The sequence below is a fragment of the Pseudoliparis swirei genome, chromosome 7 (genome assembly GCF_029220125.1).
Source record: "Pseudoliparis swirei isolate HS2019 ecotype Mariana Trench chromosome 7, NWPU_hadal_v1, whole genome shotgun sequence".
In the NCBI taxonomy this organism is placed as follows: Eukaryota; Metazoa; Chordata; class Actinopteri; order Perciformes; family Liparidae; genus Pseudoliparis; species Pseudoliparis swirei.
In genome coordinates, this window is record NC_079394.1 from 8,124,302 (window position 1) to 8,140,681 (window position 16,380).

Genomic DNA, 16,380 nt, shown 5'->3' on the forward strand with positions numbered 1-16,380 from the left:
AGAGTGTTGTGAGCTCTGTTGTGACCAAAACATTTTAACGCCACACATGCAGGTGGGTATGGATTGCTGTGCTGCATGAACACGACCCACTTGGTTGTGACCTTGTTATAGCAGCTGATGTTGAGGATTCTTTTTGTTGTGTTAATCTTTTTAGATCCCAGTGGCGTGTTGCTCTGTGTTATTGTGTACACGGTGCCATTCTGCTGTCATTCGCCTCGGAAACAGGGCAGGAGTCACTAACACTGTAATCTCTAAAATGCCATCGGAACCTGTACAAGGTTTTACATCGTTAATCCGATTAGTCAAGCAAGACTGTGCCTTTTGAGATGAAAGAAGAGTTGGAAGGTTTCTGATCATATTAATGATATCCCTCTGGCTAATAGTGAGATGAGGATAACATGGGGCTTAAGATATCAACACAATTTAATAGTGAGTTTGTGACACCATCAGAGATAGCTTTCCTAATTGTTTACATCCTGAAGAGATCAACTGCACCAGAGCCTCAAACGAAGCGTTAAAATCAACAGGCGAAGAACTTTAATTTACCGCATCTCTGTTTTTACATTATTTGCATCCATAATGACATCCCATGGCTTCATTACATTTCAGGGCAAGGTCTCCTTTGATAAGAGGTCATGTAAAATGATTACATTAACAAAACCCAGATGGAGCAGGCCATTTTCAATGATGGTGTACATGCACACCATCACACATTTGTGGTTCACTGATGCCCTTGTCTAATGACAGTAATACAGGAAGTTAAAGCAGGAGTCCACGGGTTGCATCCATCAAGCCTGTTAACAGGTGGGGGAGAACACTGTTGAGGTACACTGCATATGGGGGGAAAGCCTTTAGGGCCACTGAAGGTGACTCATGTCGGCTGCTGACGACTACAAATTAGAAAATGAAAACAAATCTCAGGAGTTGGAGAGAGGTGTGGTTAGCATACCTACGCAGTCCTCTTCTCTTTGAAGCATGAGCTCTGCTTGAACCGATGCCCGAGGCCACATTATCTGCTCTTAGAACTACACATGCTGATCTCCGATTGAACTGACTGTGGCGGTTGGGATGCATTGTGGGTAATGTAGGCACTACATTTAGCCAAGGAAGAAGAATACATGGAATAAACTAGAACGGGCACTCGGTAGAGCGCATACCTTCGCATATCACAAGATTGGGCATTGAATTATGAACATTTTGGCATTAGTTGCATGCCAACCAATTGGATACAAATTGACCGCGCTATGGTAAAAAGAAGATTTTGACTGTTTCATGACCTTGACCTTTGACCCTTGACCCGGTCTATCCCAAAATCTAATCAAATGGTCCCCGGATAATAACCAATCATCCCATGTAAGGTTCTGTTCTGTGTGTACTCTGTCTTCTCTGTCTACTGTGTCTTCTCTGTCTCTGTCTCCTTGATTGTGTCATTCCCTGCACCTGCCCTCAGCCACTCTCGTCTCGTTAATGTCTCATGTCATACACCTGTTTTCCCCCCTATATATTGTGCCACTCTTTCCCTTGTCTGTGGCTGGATTGTTGTCTTTTTTCCGTCGTCCTGTGTTTACCTGATCCTGCCTGTTTCGACCCTGCCTGCCTGCCCTGAACCCCGATTCTCTGCCTGCCCCTTTTTGGACTTTGTTGGTTTTCGTGTGGAAATACTTGCCTCATTAAAGAGCGCCTTTTTGTTTATTTACACCGACTCCTCGATTCCTCTGCACATGAGCTCCTGCACCTCGCTACCTGTGACGTAGCCGTGACAATTTCATGCGATTCAAGAAGATGTTGACCTTTTTATGACCTTGACCCGATCGATCCCAAAATCCAATCAAATGGTCCCCGGATAATAACCAATCATCCCACCAAATTTCATGCGATTCGGTTTTATACTTTTTGAGTTATGCGAGTAACACGCATATAAATAAATACACGGCGATCAAAACATTACCTTCCGCATTTTCAATGCGAAGGTAAAAAGACTATCTCTGGTTCTGCTGGGTATGTTTTTATCCTTTTTTAAATCATTTTTTTATCCACCAGTACATCATAAGTCTGACAATGGTAGCGGATTACAGTTGTAAATCGGTGGAGTGCTATTTAAAGAGTCCTTCAAAATGTGATATATATTTGTTAAAATGCTTAAAATCAATACAGTAGTAAAAGGTTCTTAAAAGCAAAAGAAAAAAAAGAAGATCCTCCCTCTTTGACTTTGCCAATATGTGTGCCTCTTATATCAATCACAAGCACACTGTCATGCAGTTTATGTGCACCGGAGGCATCGGGTGTCCATGTCACATGACAGTGACACCCGTTGAATATTGGGCCTCCAAACAAGTTGTGATATCCTACATCTAAATCATGCTTCTATGTCCACTTTGTCTACCCTGGGCCAAAAGCTCTGACGTCTAAGAAGCAAAACATATTGTTGAGTCTTAAATAATTAATTGGTTGTATTGACTACATTTGATCCATTGATGCAAACCTGGGGAGTTTACATGTGCTGTTCTTATGTTGTAGGATAATGTACGCATGATAATTATGACACAAGCAGCATTGCCTTCTATACCGTGAGTTTTCTTTATGGAACTTCCACTCAAGCCATAAAGGCGGACTTATGCCAGCTCTCAATGTGGTTGTGTGAAAAGGGGTTTCAGGTACTCAGCCACTACTTCAACTTTGTAATATTACACAATAAATTACAAATATCTTTCTTTAAAGTTAGCATACACTTAAAGTTGTTTGCGCAGCAGATGTTTTGTGCCGTGTGGGCGTCTTATTATCAAAACAAATCAAAAGCTGTGGAGATCGGCGGCCTCCATATTGCAATCACAACATCCCTGTTTATCATATCTGGCTGCTGGCAGTAAGATACGTGTTGACGGTGTTCTCAGTTTTGATGGACTGACCAGATGGTTGGATGGTCAGTCATAACTTTTTTAAACTCGGGCACGTCATTCCAGATTAATTCCTAGGAACTTGGAGAAGGTGCTTTTCTCCCTCAGAAAAGGCAATTGTAATATTTTCTGTCGCAGGGTTTGAACCAGAATTAAAAGATGTCGGTCTCCTTCTATCCTTTTTGCACGAATAGCTTTGAACTTGATAATTAGCTTTCTGATTTATGGATAACTTATAAGGACTTATTAGCTGGAGCACATAGTAAGAGTGACAAATCGTCTCTGGCTGCCTAGACAGCCGTTGGGAGGCAAAGGGGTTTACTGAAGCTTTTATGTTTGGAAACAGCCTCCCTAAGGGGAACTGGCTCAAAAAACAAAGTTTAACAGACATGACCAGTTTTACAAGAGATATATGACAAATCACTGAATGGTAGCTTACTGAAGACAATTACAAATTCATCACAAATATTGTTTTTTTATGTAATTCCACTACCTTTTATTGATTTGAAACTGAAATACTATCAGTTTTTGATGTGATGATTCTCCTGTTTAGTCGGTAATACGTTTGCTTACAAGCTGCACTGTACAGGTGAATAATGGGTTGTTGTCGTCAGAGACCGTTTGCCTGGCATGGTGTATGCCTCTGCTCCATTTCTTGCTCTATGATTTAATTTCTTTTATGATTGAAGAGTTTCCCTTCAATCAGAATCAATCTATATGTCCAAAGATTGGTTGCTTGGCTCTATCTTGCATCATATTGTTTATATTTGTGTGTTATGTCCATAACCTGGAACAGTTTATGTTTTGCTTTCACGTCCAGCCAGTGATGAGAACAATGCATTCTCATTTTAAAACGTGTTAACGTTGATGAGCCGCCAGCAGCTGCTCAAAGTGTTCAGCCCTGGTGCTTTTTAATTGTTGGCCGATCCACGATAAATCATTTCGAGTGAATCAGGCTGACTTTGATTGAACGCTAGGATGCAAAATAACTTGAACCTACGCAGATTGAGGCTTGAAATGTTGTTCAGCGGCTTCAGGCTGAGCATTAAAGAGGGCGATGGTGTGTGTGTGGTGGCGCTGCCAAGGCCCAGACGGCTGCTTTTAGTTCAGACAGTGGGGCGTCACAATGCGCTCAGCCGGGCGCCGGCCATTGGCATGATGCCACGCTTCGGACACTGAATGGATCATTGTCACTCTCGGCATGACGAGAGGCAGATGTCATTTCTCCACTGCACGTTCCGTTCAATATTCACCCCGCTTCGCAAATAACTTCTTGGTGAAAACAAATACTCTTTTTTTTATTTCAAAGAATTCACAGCGTGTGTCCGTAACTTGTTTTTAAAGAACACACCTTGTCTCTGTGTGGGCTGAGACGGCCTGGCCTTTCTGTTCATAATAAATATTGTGGTTTGTTTGGTCTAAATAATAAAAGATAGCACATCTGTGATGCGAGGAAAACCACATTTTGAATCAAGGAGGGAAAAAAGAAAGTAAAAAAAGGGTGTTTGTTATTATTTCTGAACCCAGATAGGTTTCAGTGTTTCTTTTTCTTTTTTTGATGACCGGGTGAGGCGTCAAATATGTGAACGTATGCAGGTGCTATACTCGCATAGCCGTCATGGGTCTAATATTTTAAGAGATCCATGAGTCGGTTCCACAGTCTTAACCTAAAAATGCAGGATTCCCTGTGGAGAGATTTCTGCCTGGGCAAATGTTTGTTCTGGAAAGCTGGGGGAAAAAATCTGAACATGTGGAGGACGTCATGAAGGGAGGAAAGGTAGCTACAGTCAAGTTTTGGTATTCAGACTGAGGTGCGAAAAGCCGAGCCAGTTGGAGCGTGCTGTGAAATCTAGCCTCCAGCAACGAGCATTATCACAATGCAAGTCAGGGCAGAGCTCGGCTCAGAGTTCCTCTATCTGACTCCGAGAACGACTGCTTGCTATCGTGGATCTCTCAAGTCCAGGCAAAGGCCTTTGCTCCATTATTGTTTGCCAATATTTCTCTTTTGCAACTTCTGCTGTTCGTGTGTGTGTGTGTGCGCGTGTGCGTGCACATAGGTGTGTGTGTGTGTGTCTGTGTGATCCCGCCCATATGTGTCCCGGTAAGAGTGTTAAGAAGGAGAGGCAGAAGGCGCCTCCAGGAAAGCTGTTGGGTTAATAAAAGTGAAGGGAAGGGCCACTTGGAGGCAACTCGACCTACAGATTGTAACTATTGACCAAAGGCCACACTGATGGTATCAGAAATACAGCGGATGTGACGCCATCGCCTTTTGAGCTCTGCTCTTCTTTGTTTTTGTTTTTTTTCACTCTGAAGCTAGCTCCTCCATTTACTGTTCAACACAGCCTCAGGGCATCTGTTTCAATTAAGACCCGTCAAAATGCTTCAAAGGTTTGAGTCACAGAGGCCGGCTGCACACTGGTACAGCCTTCTGTTTCAAAGGGCAGAAAGATGAGGAATAAACCAAAGATCGAGATCCTCGTTGCTGACGAGTCCAGGTTCTGCAACAATGAGGGTGAATTGGGTTCTTTTTCCCGGGGGAGGAACTGAAAACCTCTGATCCAGAACTATAAAAAACAAAAACCCGACTTGCTCCTTTGTGCCGTGAGTGATTGAATAGGGATTTATTTTCTTCTTTTTCTTAAGCCACTCGACCTTGAATAGGAACAATCTCACCGTTCAACCTGTCTGCTTAAGTATTTCCTTTGTTCACAGTATTTTTTAAATGTTTTGTGTTTTTGTCATACTGAGACAGTCCTACTTTGTCTCCCAGCCGTCTACAATTATGAGCCCAGTGGGGAGCAGGAGCTGTGTCTTCAGGTGGGGGACGCGGTGCACATACTTGAGAAATTGGAAGGTGAGCAAGTCTGAACACACAACGGGCCCTGACACATCCCCGAGTTACTTCTCGAAAGCATGCTGCCACAGGAAGTTAAATGAAATGTCGAACGAGCCTGCGCTCCATATGCTCTGCACAATAATGTCAATGAGTCTTCAGCACGGCCCTCCTGACAGGCTTTACTGTCATCACTCCTGTCTCGTCCCCTGCCTCTCCTTCACTGTGACATGTGTCTCTGGTGTTACTGTTTCCTCAGGCTGGTATAGGGGCTACAGGCTACGCAAGAAATCCCAGAAGGTAAGAAAGTCATTAGCTCTCTTATTATCCCATAACCAATGCACTGATGTGTATATAATGATTTGGCCTTATTGTTTCCGCAGGGCATTTTCCCATCTTCCTACATCCACTTAAAGCAGGCTACAGTTGAGGGAACAGGGTGAGATCACATATCAGTAAACATAACATCATGATCATAAATAATCCACTTTGCTGCCCGCCTTGTCATTTGCCAATAACATAGCAGTGCACTTGTAATTACCATAAGTAAGGATTCAGTAATGCTCTTCTTGGCTGTGTAGGGAAACCATACAACTATTTATCATGTATTAGAAATACACTTGAATCTTTCCAAATGATGTGACATGATCTTGTGAGCAATGAGCCACTTTTCAGTATCTATTATTCTCTCCTCGTGGCTGGCAGCCAACAGGAAATAATAATTCCAGCGGAATTGCCCCTGGTGCAGGAGCTCGGTGCGACTCTGAGGGAATGGGCACAGATATGGCAGAATCTGTACGTGGTATGTGTAGATCGACTCTCAACTTGCAGCACAAGCCGACTCTAATACATATTACTTTGACTCAGTTTTGTTTTGTTCCAAACCTCTAAAGTATATATATCTTATATATCTTTATCTGACAGGCGAACAAGACAGCCCTGTTCCGGGCTGTTCAGCAGATGGCCTACAGCCTCATCGAATACAGATCTCAGATACTGTCGGGGACGCTGCCTCAGGATGACCTTGTGGAGCTCAAAAAGAAAGTCACAGCAAAGATTGATTACGGGAACCGGTGTGTGTCCTGCTGCCTGTTTGTACTGCAGTACATTGCCTCGTGACGTAGACACCACTGTAAAGTTTGATTTGCTCTGAGATTGTCCTTGTAAACCGAGCGGACACCGTTTGATCCTTTGTGCCGTCTCAGGATTCTGGGATTGGACCTGGTGGTGCGAGATGAAGCAGGAAACACACTGGATCCTGACTGGACCAGTACGGTCAGTCTGTTCCGGGCCCACGAGACCGCTTCACGCAGCGTCGATGACAGGATACAAGAAGAGAAGGCATGTTTTGGTTTATTCATACTATTGGACCCCATTTTTTTTCTCCAAAGTAGCGGTTTATTTTAAATAATATCTGTGTCTATGCCATGTTCCGGGGCTTTTGTTTTTCTGCAGACGAGGCTACAGAACCTGGAAATGAGGCGTCAGACCCTGTTCAGTACGGTACACACCTACAGTCTACTCATGAACCTGAAGAACTTTGTGTGCAACATCGGAGAAGATGCTGAGCTCCTCATGTCCCTGTATGACCCCGACCAGTCTGAATTTATCAGGTTTGCTCCTCACTGTTCTGCTAATCACACAATTGACCCTTTACTAAGTCCCGCCTCTCGAACGCAAACTGGCCAATCATTGCATCGTACCGGCCAGCTCCAATCAGGGTCAGACAACTATCCGGCCCTGCTCCATAAACTCTCATTTTCAGGCTGGTTTTATAAATTTCTAGTTAGTCACGGTAAAACGTTGCGTAATACTGATACCAGAGAGGTTGGAAGAAGATATTTATGTCTGAAAGGTTGCGTTTCTATAAAAAAAAGCTCCTCGTTGGGGATGGTTCGGCAGATAGCCCTGACCTTTGACCCCGCTGCAAAGGGCAAGTGTAAAGACAGAAAGCCTTCATCACAGCAGACTTTGACTTTTCATGCAGGCACATTGCAGGTGTAACTAATCCCATTAATGATGGCTGTATTTACAGAGCCATGCTGCCATCACCTGTCTGCTTTGAGATCAAAAGATTCTCATATTATTGCTATTCAACTTATGCGCTCATCTTTAAATGTTCTTGCCACTTTGGATTTAATCAGCAAAGAGATAAAATAAAAAATAATGCAACGTTTTTTTCTTTTATTTTTTTCTATTTCTCCTGATACCTTTTGATAATATGATATGTAACTGTGATTCCTATTTAAATTCATGCAGTGAGAACTTCCTGGTGCGCTGGGACAGTATGGGGATGCCGAAAGAAATTGAGAAACTCAACAACCTGCCAGCTCTATTCACGGTAACTGAATCCCAGGCCACTGACTGTATTCCCTCCGCTTCGGATTTGAACGATCCAAACGCTGCCTGGAATCTGTGACAAAAAAAGACGATTTGCTCCGGGATCGTTCTTAGTTTGCTGAAAGTTTCACTGAATGGCTCATATTCACGACACATCTTTGAAAATGTGAATAAATATGCCGCCATTATGTGGCTGAGGTTTATGTTGATGACACAAGCAGTTAGTAGATCCATCCAAACACGTCATTGTGTGAATCTGCATGTGTGCCACCAGGAATAGTGGTGCAGAATGTGATAAAAGCACGTTCATCAATCATGTAATCATTATATTAACACTAGTCAAGACTCCTTTGACGTGAAAAACATCCAGATAAATAAACACATTAAGATGCTGGAAAGGGAAATGATTAAGGGTTTCAGATGCTTTCATCCTGAAATATTTGCCATGTGGTCTGCAGCTCTGGTCACATGATTATGAATGCACATAACGCCAGACTAGGGTATACATGTAGTCCAATAGCTTTTGTATGTAATGCACCGAATCGCTAAATATGCCCTAAAAAATAATCTTTGTGGTTGTCCTTTTGCGTCCAGGACCTGAGCAGCAGTGACTTGATGAGGCCACGCCTCTTCTTGGTGTGTCAGATCATCCGAGTGGGCAGCATGGAGCTCAAAGAGGGCAAGAAGCACACCGGAGGACTGAGGAGGCCATTTGGAGTGGCGGGTGAGCTGCTTCTCAAATGGCGTAATGTGTGTTCACGCAATACAGAAGTCAACACCACAAAATGAACGCCACTCCGTTCTGGTGCTATCGTTGCATGTGAGGTGTGCAAATGAAGCGTCCATGTGCTGAATGAATTGGGAACACCTGCTTCCTGGACTAGAAAATGCCTCCACTCTGCCTTGGCAGGGGAGGCGTGGAAATTGGTTTAGCACCCGTCTTTTTGTTTTGGGCCAGATCATTAGTGGATTCGATGAGGGATGGTTTCCTCTGGTTTTCCAGCAAATGGACTGAAACCAGAGTTGGAAAGAACGCTTCACTTCAGAAGTCCTATTCTTCCTAGCCATAAAAAAAAAAAAATTACTTTCAGAAAAGATCTGGGTGGAATAAACAATTCCGAGGTATTGGCCAGCTGTAGGTTGAGAACCCTCGAGCTGTTTTACGGTGCTGGCTGGCTGCCTTGCCAGGCAACAGGTGAGGAAGATTCAACGCTATGCTTAGCTTCTGTTTTACAAGTCGAAGAGATATACTGAGTAAATTCACTTTGCAAAATAAAACTTAGCATAACGAGTACATTGCTGTTGCTTTTGAATTTACAAAAAAAAGGGCTTTGCATCTGGTGAATGGGCTTCTCTCTGACGACAGGCGCCTGACCGCGATGCTCTCCTGTCATTGCAGTGATGGACATTACAGATATCGGCCACGGCAAAACAGACGACGAGGACAAACAGCATTTCATCCCCTTTCAGCAGTGAGTCTTTCGGACGTGGTCACACTTCTTGTACTGTAAACAGACCCGACCTTGTTGTCACACAAACATGATTGAAGAAAACTGGAGCAAAATACAAGTTATATTTGCTTAACGCGTTACATCTTTTTCGAGGATGCAATTCAACCTTTCAAGGACAGAAATTATTTTTCTTTTAATTATTTTTAGCTCCTCTCAAAGACAGGCTTCAAGGCCATATGCTCATAGCACCTGCACAATGGGGGGGGGGGGCGGGGGGGGGGGCGCTCCTAGATGGAAGAGCCCCAAAAATATCTTGATTGATTCTTGACATCTAAAACATATTTTCAAACATTTTACCTCTATTTATCTCTTCTCGCCGTGTCCCAGTTCACTGTGTCTTCTCGAGGAGTTAGAGATCAACCCATTTTTTTTGTGGGATAGAATAGTCACCTGAATAACAGAGGCCTTTTGCATTTTCTATCCTGAGAGCTAACACGCTAATCCAGATCAAAGAATAGTTTCTGTTTGCACAGATTCAGTGCTTCCTGAGTAAAAGGGACTACATGCAACTCTCTGCTTTTCAATAAACTATCATTCTCTGAGAGTTGTTCCCTCTAAATGACAACATTGTCACCACAGAACAACCTACTGTTAATCTCTGCAGCCTTGAATAATGAATTCATATTTTATTAGCACTTAGGGACTTATTTGCCACTGTTGATCATGTACCGGATGTTTCCAAATGATGAATGCAACAGCAAATAAAATAAAATATTTCTAAGATTAAAAGAACATTGACAGCATTTCTCAATTGCTAAAACACATTTTCTGAAACAAAGCTACCACATCGATCCATAAAGTTCAGTACAACACTTAATTTGCAATTTGAAAAAGGTGGTTAAAACATGTGATAAGTAACTCATCGTCAGCTTGTTCATCACCGCCGCTGAAAAGACACTTTATCATGGCATGAGCTGTCAATTGTCCTAAAGAACTGTGTTATTTCATTTAGTTTCTGTATTTTAGATTTACGAACAGTAAGCTAAATATCCAGCGCAGCCAAATGCCAGTTTCAATACATAATCTCGAGTTTTAACATTTATTCACATAAAAACCTCCTTACAGTAATGTCAAATAAAACAATCAAATCATATAATTGTACATCAAAAAGGATATTACAAGTCAAGAGGTCCACAGCATTTAATCTACTCCGACCTTTCGTCATAGTGAAACTAAACCGTCCACACAGGCAACATGTCCACTCCGTCTCTGCGTCCACTTCTCTCCTAACCAAACCACTCAGACCCTCTATGATGAGTCTCTATTCCAATTTCAGTAAGGGTAGTACATAAAACTCAGTTTCACCCCATGTAGTATACATTTGTTTTTCCCACCTAGTCTTGTACTTCACTCTGTTACTTTGCGCTCTGGTTGTCACTTGAAATAAATGGGGTATGCAAGGGGGACATGGTGGAAAGGAAGCCTCGCATTGCCTCCGCAGCTTCTCTGTCCACTTGTTTGTCACCTGTCAGACGTTGTTCTTGAACTTGTCCCGATGTTTGTTCTCTCAGGATAGCGATGGAAACCTACATCCGTCAGAGGCAGCTCATCATGTCTCCGCTCATCCCGTCTCGCGTCATCGGAGAGAACGAGCCTGTCCATGCTGTCTTCAACAAAGTCATCGCGACGCGGGAGGTCAATCACAAAGGCCAGGGTAAAAGGAAGTGCTCGCAGGCAGTGTGTTCCCCTGTGATGTCAGAGGGTCGCTCTACATTGACCGTTCTGTTTTTGAGGGACATAAATGATGTGAGAGAGGTCTACAGGGTGGGTCCTTTTGGCGTCTGCCTCATTGGATTTCTTTTCACGTTTGCTGGCAGGACTGTTTGTGACCCTGAAGCTCCTCCCAGGGGACCTTGCCCAAGTCAGGAAGGACTACCCCCACTTTGTTGACCGCAGCACTGCTATCGTGAGGAAAATGGGCTTTCCGGAAATCATCCTCCCAGGTGGATTTCAGTCTTTGTCGCTGGGCACTGCTCTACATGTTCATTTGAATTGCTTACAAAGCCATGAGAGGTCTTTATGAATTCTCAGCTCATCCGCTTGATCATCTGTTGTCCTTTCTCCAGGAATCGTGAGGAATGACATTTACGTGACATTGCTGCAGGGAGAGTTTGACCGTGGTAAAAAGAAGACCCCGAAAAATGTCGAGGTCATACTGAGTGTGTATGATGATGAAGGCAATTCCATGGAGGTACAATAGAACAGCGATCGCATCATTTCCTCTTCATCTATTTCTAATTGAGCCTGATGTGACACTCTGTGCAACCATCCTCGTATAACAACTCTTTTAATTCTGCTTTGAATGTGGTACTTGTTGTCGGCCCACCACTCACAACGATGTGGCACCAGTCTCGGCTCAACGTTAAATGGAGTGCTTTAGTTCCTATCCTGCAAACTAATCTCCTTTCTCTATTTCTATAGAAAGTGATATTTCCTGGAGCCGGTTATGATGGCATCACAGTGTACAAGTCTGTCATTTACTACCAGGTGAAGCAGCCCTGTTGGAATGAGACGGTGAAGGTAAGCTTATGTGACTTATGTGTGCAGCTTTGACCATGATCTCTCATGTTCTTCAATTAGTTCGTCAATGAATTCATCTTCCAGGAAAGATATTGACACAGGGTGTGCGAATCAGACGCCTTGCCTTCCATATGTATAATCCTGTATTCACATTAATTTCCATGACTTTTGTCTCCTTTAATCGTCCTCCAAGGTGACAATTCCCATCGAAGACGTCTGCCGCAGTCACCTGAGGGTGATGTTTCGCCACCGATCCTCCCAGGACTGTGAGTGACCGTCTTATTTGTCCGACACACACAACCACGTGCACTCCATCTCCATGTTAATTACAGCTCCAGTGAGTGTGTCTGTGGCTATATTCCCATCTAATGCTCCCGTGTATCCTGCAGCTAGGGACAAATCGGAGAAGCCCTTCGGTATGGCCTTCGTCCGGCTCATGCGAGGAGATGGGACCACGCTGAAAGACGGCAGGCATGAACTTATCGTCTATAAGGTACGGCCTGCTGCAGGGTTGTGGTTTTGCAGGAAATCTGAATCGCCGCACCTATCTTTTAAAATAAGCATGAGATTGTTCTGATCTAATTACACACAAATGGGTGTCTTGAATAGCTGACCGTGGGTAGATTGATTATGCACAAATTTCTCCTCGATCAATGAATATGAAATTATACCTCCACCGATCGATACGCTGCATGATTCATTCCCCTGTTTCTGAATTTTGTAGGTTGATGTGAAAAAGACGGAGGATGCAAAGGTTTACCTCACCTTGCCGGCGACTTGGGCTGAGGTGGAGGAAAAGGAGAAGCAAACGGGGAAGCAGTTCCACCATTCGGGCGTGGTTCCTGTGACGAAAGACAGCTTCCAGATCGCTACGCTCACCTGCTCCACCAAACTCACTCAGAACGGTACCGTGGGGAGCCATTTCTCTTTGTCCCAATCTTCCAGGCTCTGTCTTTGGGATAATTAATATATGTCCTGTCTCAAGTCATCTTTAAGAAATGAAACGGATTGTCCAGCGGATAAAAGGGATGCAGTGCCACCTTCATTTCCTCCCCCGAGATTGCCTCGACATTAATTAAGCTGATCTTTGTTGCTAATATATTGCTGATGTGTGGATGAGGATTGGTGTTGCTCTAATCTGGTTTATATTTAAAATGTTTGGCACAATTTTGTTCACTAACGTTGTGACAGAGTTTTCCGGTGTGTTCATGTTTTTTTCAGTGGATTTACTCGGCCTGTTAAACTGGCGGTCTAACCCCGAAGATCTGGACCAGATTCTGCAGCGGCTGATGGAGATCGAGGGAGGGGAGATCGTCAAAGTGAGTTCTGCTCCACTGAATATGTAATATGCTGCTATATTTCATATATTTTGTATGATGTCCTTTTTAATGGCACTTTAGTAACGGCTTTCTGTTGCATGCACAGTTCCTCCAGGACACTCTCGATGCCTTGTTCAACATTATGATGGAGACCTCCGAGAAGGACACCTATGACACTCTGGTGTTTGATGCCTTGGTTAGTTGAACTCTTTTGTCAGGCCATAGGGTTAGTGGGCGTTAACTTGTGTCATACAGTGTGGAAGCGTCGGTGACTGACAACATGCCATGCAAACTGGTGCTTTTCTGGTGTAACGCAGCTATTGCTGAACTAAAGCAAACCATAGATGGCATCAAATATGGGGTTTGATATTCTAATGGATTATGCATTTGAAATATAATTTGAGTAAAACGTAGTTGGGATTCACTGATATTCAGTATACGTACACTACCGTTCAAAAGTTTGGGGTCATCCAGACAATTTTGTGTCTTCCATGAAAACTCACTTTTATTGATCAAATGAATTGAAAATTGAATAGAAAATATAGTCAAGACATTGACAAGGTTAGAAATAATGATTAATATTTGAAGTATTAATTTTGTTCTTCAAACTTCAAGCTCATAGGAAGGCCAGTTGTATAGCTTATATCACCAGCATAACTGTTTTCAGCTGTGCTAACATAATTGCACAAGGGTTTTCTAATCAGACATTAGTCTTCTAAGGCGATTAGCAAACACAATGTACCATTAGAACACTGGAGTGATCGTTGATGGAAATGGGCCTCTATACACCTATGGAGATATTTCATTAGAAACCAGACGTTTCCACCTAGAATAGTCATTTACCACATTAACAATGTATAAAGTGTATTTTTGATTAATGTTATCTTTATTGAAAAAAACAGTGCTTTTCTTTGAAAAATAAAGACATTTCTAAGTGACCCCAAACTTTTGAACGGTAGTGTATGTTCTTTCAACTTGGACCATGCTCTGATTTGTTTCTTTCATCTATCACCAGGTATTTATCATCACACTTATTGGCGATATCAAATTCCAGCACTTTAATCCGGTCCTGGAAACCTACATCAACAAGCACTTCAGTGCCACTTTGGCTTACATGTGAGTCTGTGTCCTATATGTTCCACCTGTTTGAATGCTTACCCCCCCCTCACACTGTTTATTTTTAGCGGGCATTTTGCTCTTCTACACCAAAATTACCAACAGACTTTGACGCCCGACTCGTTCTCTTTCTCAGGAAGCTAACGAAGGTGCTTAACTACTACGTGGGCCACGCCGAGCTGCTCGTTCTGAGCGAGAGGCTCTACGGAGCCCTCAAAGCTCTCAAGTACCTGTTCAGATTCATTGTACAGTCCCGGGTCCTCTATCTCAGGTATCAGAAGCATTCCACGCAAAATAATCCATCTTTACCTCTCAAGTTATAAGGATGACTTCCTATGATGCAACGTCTGGCCTTGATTCTCAGATTCTATGGCAACAGTGAGGACGGGGACGCTTTCTCCAACTCCATTCGCACCCTCTTCCTGTCTTTCAACACTCTCATGGACAGACCGCTGGACGAGGGTGTGAAGATAAAGGTAAGATAAAGTGTGTGCCTGGCAGGTGTGTTCATAATTTTTTTTTAACATCTTACAACTGAAATGCATGTGGAAACTTCATAATTTTGTAGCTTAAAAATAAAAGTAAAATGGAGCGGGCCAGTCTTAGCATTGTAAATGACTGCAGTTGTGATATGTGTTATGGGGAAGATATTGAAAAGTTTTTACAAATTACCTGTAAAACCAGTGTGGGCTCCGTGTCGTCGGTCTCCAAGGGGAAGAAGAGCTCTGGGGAAAAGCTTGTTTTACTGGAGAATAGAAAACCTCCCTGTGCTTCAGTCTGATGAGACCTGATTCTTTGCTTTTTCAGGGAGCAATATTGAAATACCTCCCCAGCATCATTAATGACATCCAGACTGTGTTTGATCCCGTGGAGCTCAGGTAACTCTCCAGAGGGTTTTCACAGCAGGAAATGATAATTGCCTGACTCGGTGCAAATTATCATATTTACTTCTGAGTAAAGGAGGCGTTATTCTCAATTCTTGCTGCTGTAAAATCAACTGTCATATATGTGTGCTACTCATTAGTCCTCCTTGACAATAATTACTAGATGTGAAATGTGAATGGCATTCAAATTGTCACAGTTGCTCTTTTGGCTCTTTTCTTTCGTTCTCTTCTCAGCGTCCTCCTCGCAAAGTTCATTGAGAGCATTCCTGACGCTCAGCTTGTACGTCAGAAGCTGGGCTGCATGTGTAAAATGGTGGAGAGTGACCTTTTCAGGCAGCCAGGTAAGAGTCCTCGAGGCATGAGAACCGCATAATGACATTTCACACAAGATGAAGGGGAACAAAAAGTGCTCTGCATCACGCCTACATGCATACAAGTTTGTCAGATCAGCTCCAATAATAGGAAATGCACTGAGTGATCCAATTAGCTCCGTTTTTTTCCTCTGCTCCGTGGCTGCAGATTGCCGAGATGTGCTTCTGCCGCTTGTTACTGACCAGTTGAGTGGTCAGCTGGACGACCACTCTTGTAAACCAGACCACGAGGCCTGTGCTCAACTGCTCAGCACAGTGTTGGACAACTTGGACCGCAAGGACGTGGTGAGGAGTCCCAATTCACCTTTAAACACACAGAATGTATAAGTTTAAAGGAGCACACGAATGATAGAAAAACACATCTAGTCAGCTTGATATTGTGAGTATAAGCAGCCAGATTGAGTTCTGAGCTCACCCTGGCCGGCAGAGGTAGAGAGCTCAGACCTCTGTGGGGACCGGAGAGTAAGACTGCTGCTGTTGTGCATGAAAAAGAGCAGAGTCGAGGTGAACTTCTCTTTTGAGGTTTACTGGGCCAGTCCAACTGGAAGGTAGCCCCGGGGCAGACCCACAGCGTGCTGATGGATTACACATC

The 16,380-nt window shown here is 43.4% G+C and overlaps 1 protein-coding gene across 5 annotated transcripts in view; it reads left to right on the top strand.

Moving 5' to 3' along the window:
- Nucleotides 1–16,380, top strand: part of dock5 (dedicator of cytokinesis 5) — a 29,997-nt gene that overhangs the window by 2,109 nt on the left and 11,508 nt on the right. For 3 of the 5 annotated variants that reach the window (XM_056418824.1, XM_056418825.1, XM_056418823.1), the window contains exons 2-26: nucleotides 5,665–5,748; nucleotides 5,987–6,027; nucleotides 6,111–6,166; nucleotides 6,433–6,529; nucleotides 6,652–6,800; nucleotides 6,933–7,068; nucleotides 7,183–7,340; nucleotides 7,987–8,068; nucleotides 8,662–8,791; nucleotides 9,467–9,539; nucleotides 11,090–11,232; nucleotides 11,396–11,521; nucleotides 11,645–11,769; nucleotides 12,000–12,098; nucleotides 12,292–12,364; nucleotides 12,488–12,591; nucleotides 12,823–13,003; nucleotides 13,320–13,417; nucleotides 13,524–13,613; nucleotides 14,433–14,533; nucleotides 14,670–14,804; nucleotides 14,898–15,009; nucleotides 15,341–15,411; nucleotides 15,652–15,758; nucleotides 15,937–16,073. In XM_056418824.1, coding sequence (XP_056274799.1) covers nucleotides 5,665–5,748; nucleotides 5,987–6,027; nucleotides 6,111–6,166; nucleotides 6,433–6,529; nucleotides 6,652–6,800; nucleotides 6,933–7,068; nucleotides 7,183–7,340; nucleotides 7,987–8,068; nucleotides 8,662–8,791; nucleotides 9,467–9,539; nucleotides 11,090–11,232; nucleotides 11,396–11,521; nucleotides 11,645–11,769; nucleotides 12,000–12,098; nucleotides 12,292–12,364; nucleotides 12,488–12,591; nucleotides 12,823–13,003; nucleotides 13,320–13,417; nucleotides 13,524–13,613; nucleotides 14,433–14,533; nucleotides 14,670–14,804; nucleotides 14,898–15,009; nucleotides 15,341–15,411; nucleotides 15,652–15,758; nucleotides 15,937–16,073 — 2,708 coding nt within the window. Of the gene's footprint in view, nucleotides 1–5,664; nucleotides 5,749–5,986; nucleotides 6,028–6,110; nucleotides 6,167–6,432; nucleotides 6,530–6,651; nucleotides 6,801–6,932; nucleotides 7,069–7,182; nucleotides 7,341–7,986; nucleotides 8,069–8,661; nucleotides 8,792–9,466; nucleotides 9,540–11,089; nucleotides 11,233–11,395; nucleotides 11,522–11,644; nucleotides 11,770–11,999; nucleotides 12,099–12,291; nucleotides 12,365–12,487; nucleotides 12,592–12,822; nucleotides 13,004–13,319; nucleotides 13,418–13,523; nucleotides 13,614–14,432; nucleotides 14,534–14,669; nucleotides 14,805–14,897; nucleotides 15,010–15,340; nucleotides 15,412–15,651; nucleotides 15,759–15,936; nucleotides 16,074–16,380 lie in introns of those variants that run through there. The other 2 variants (XM_056418826.1, XM_056418827.1) reach the window with 2 other exon arrangements.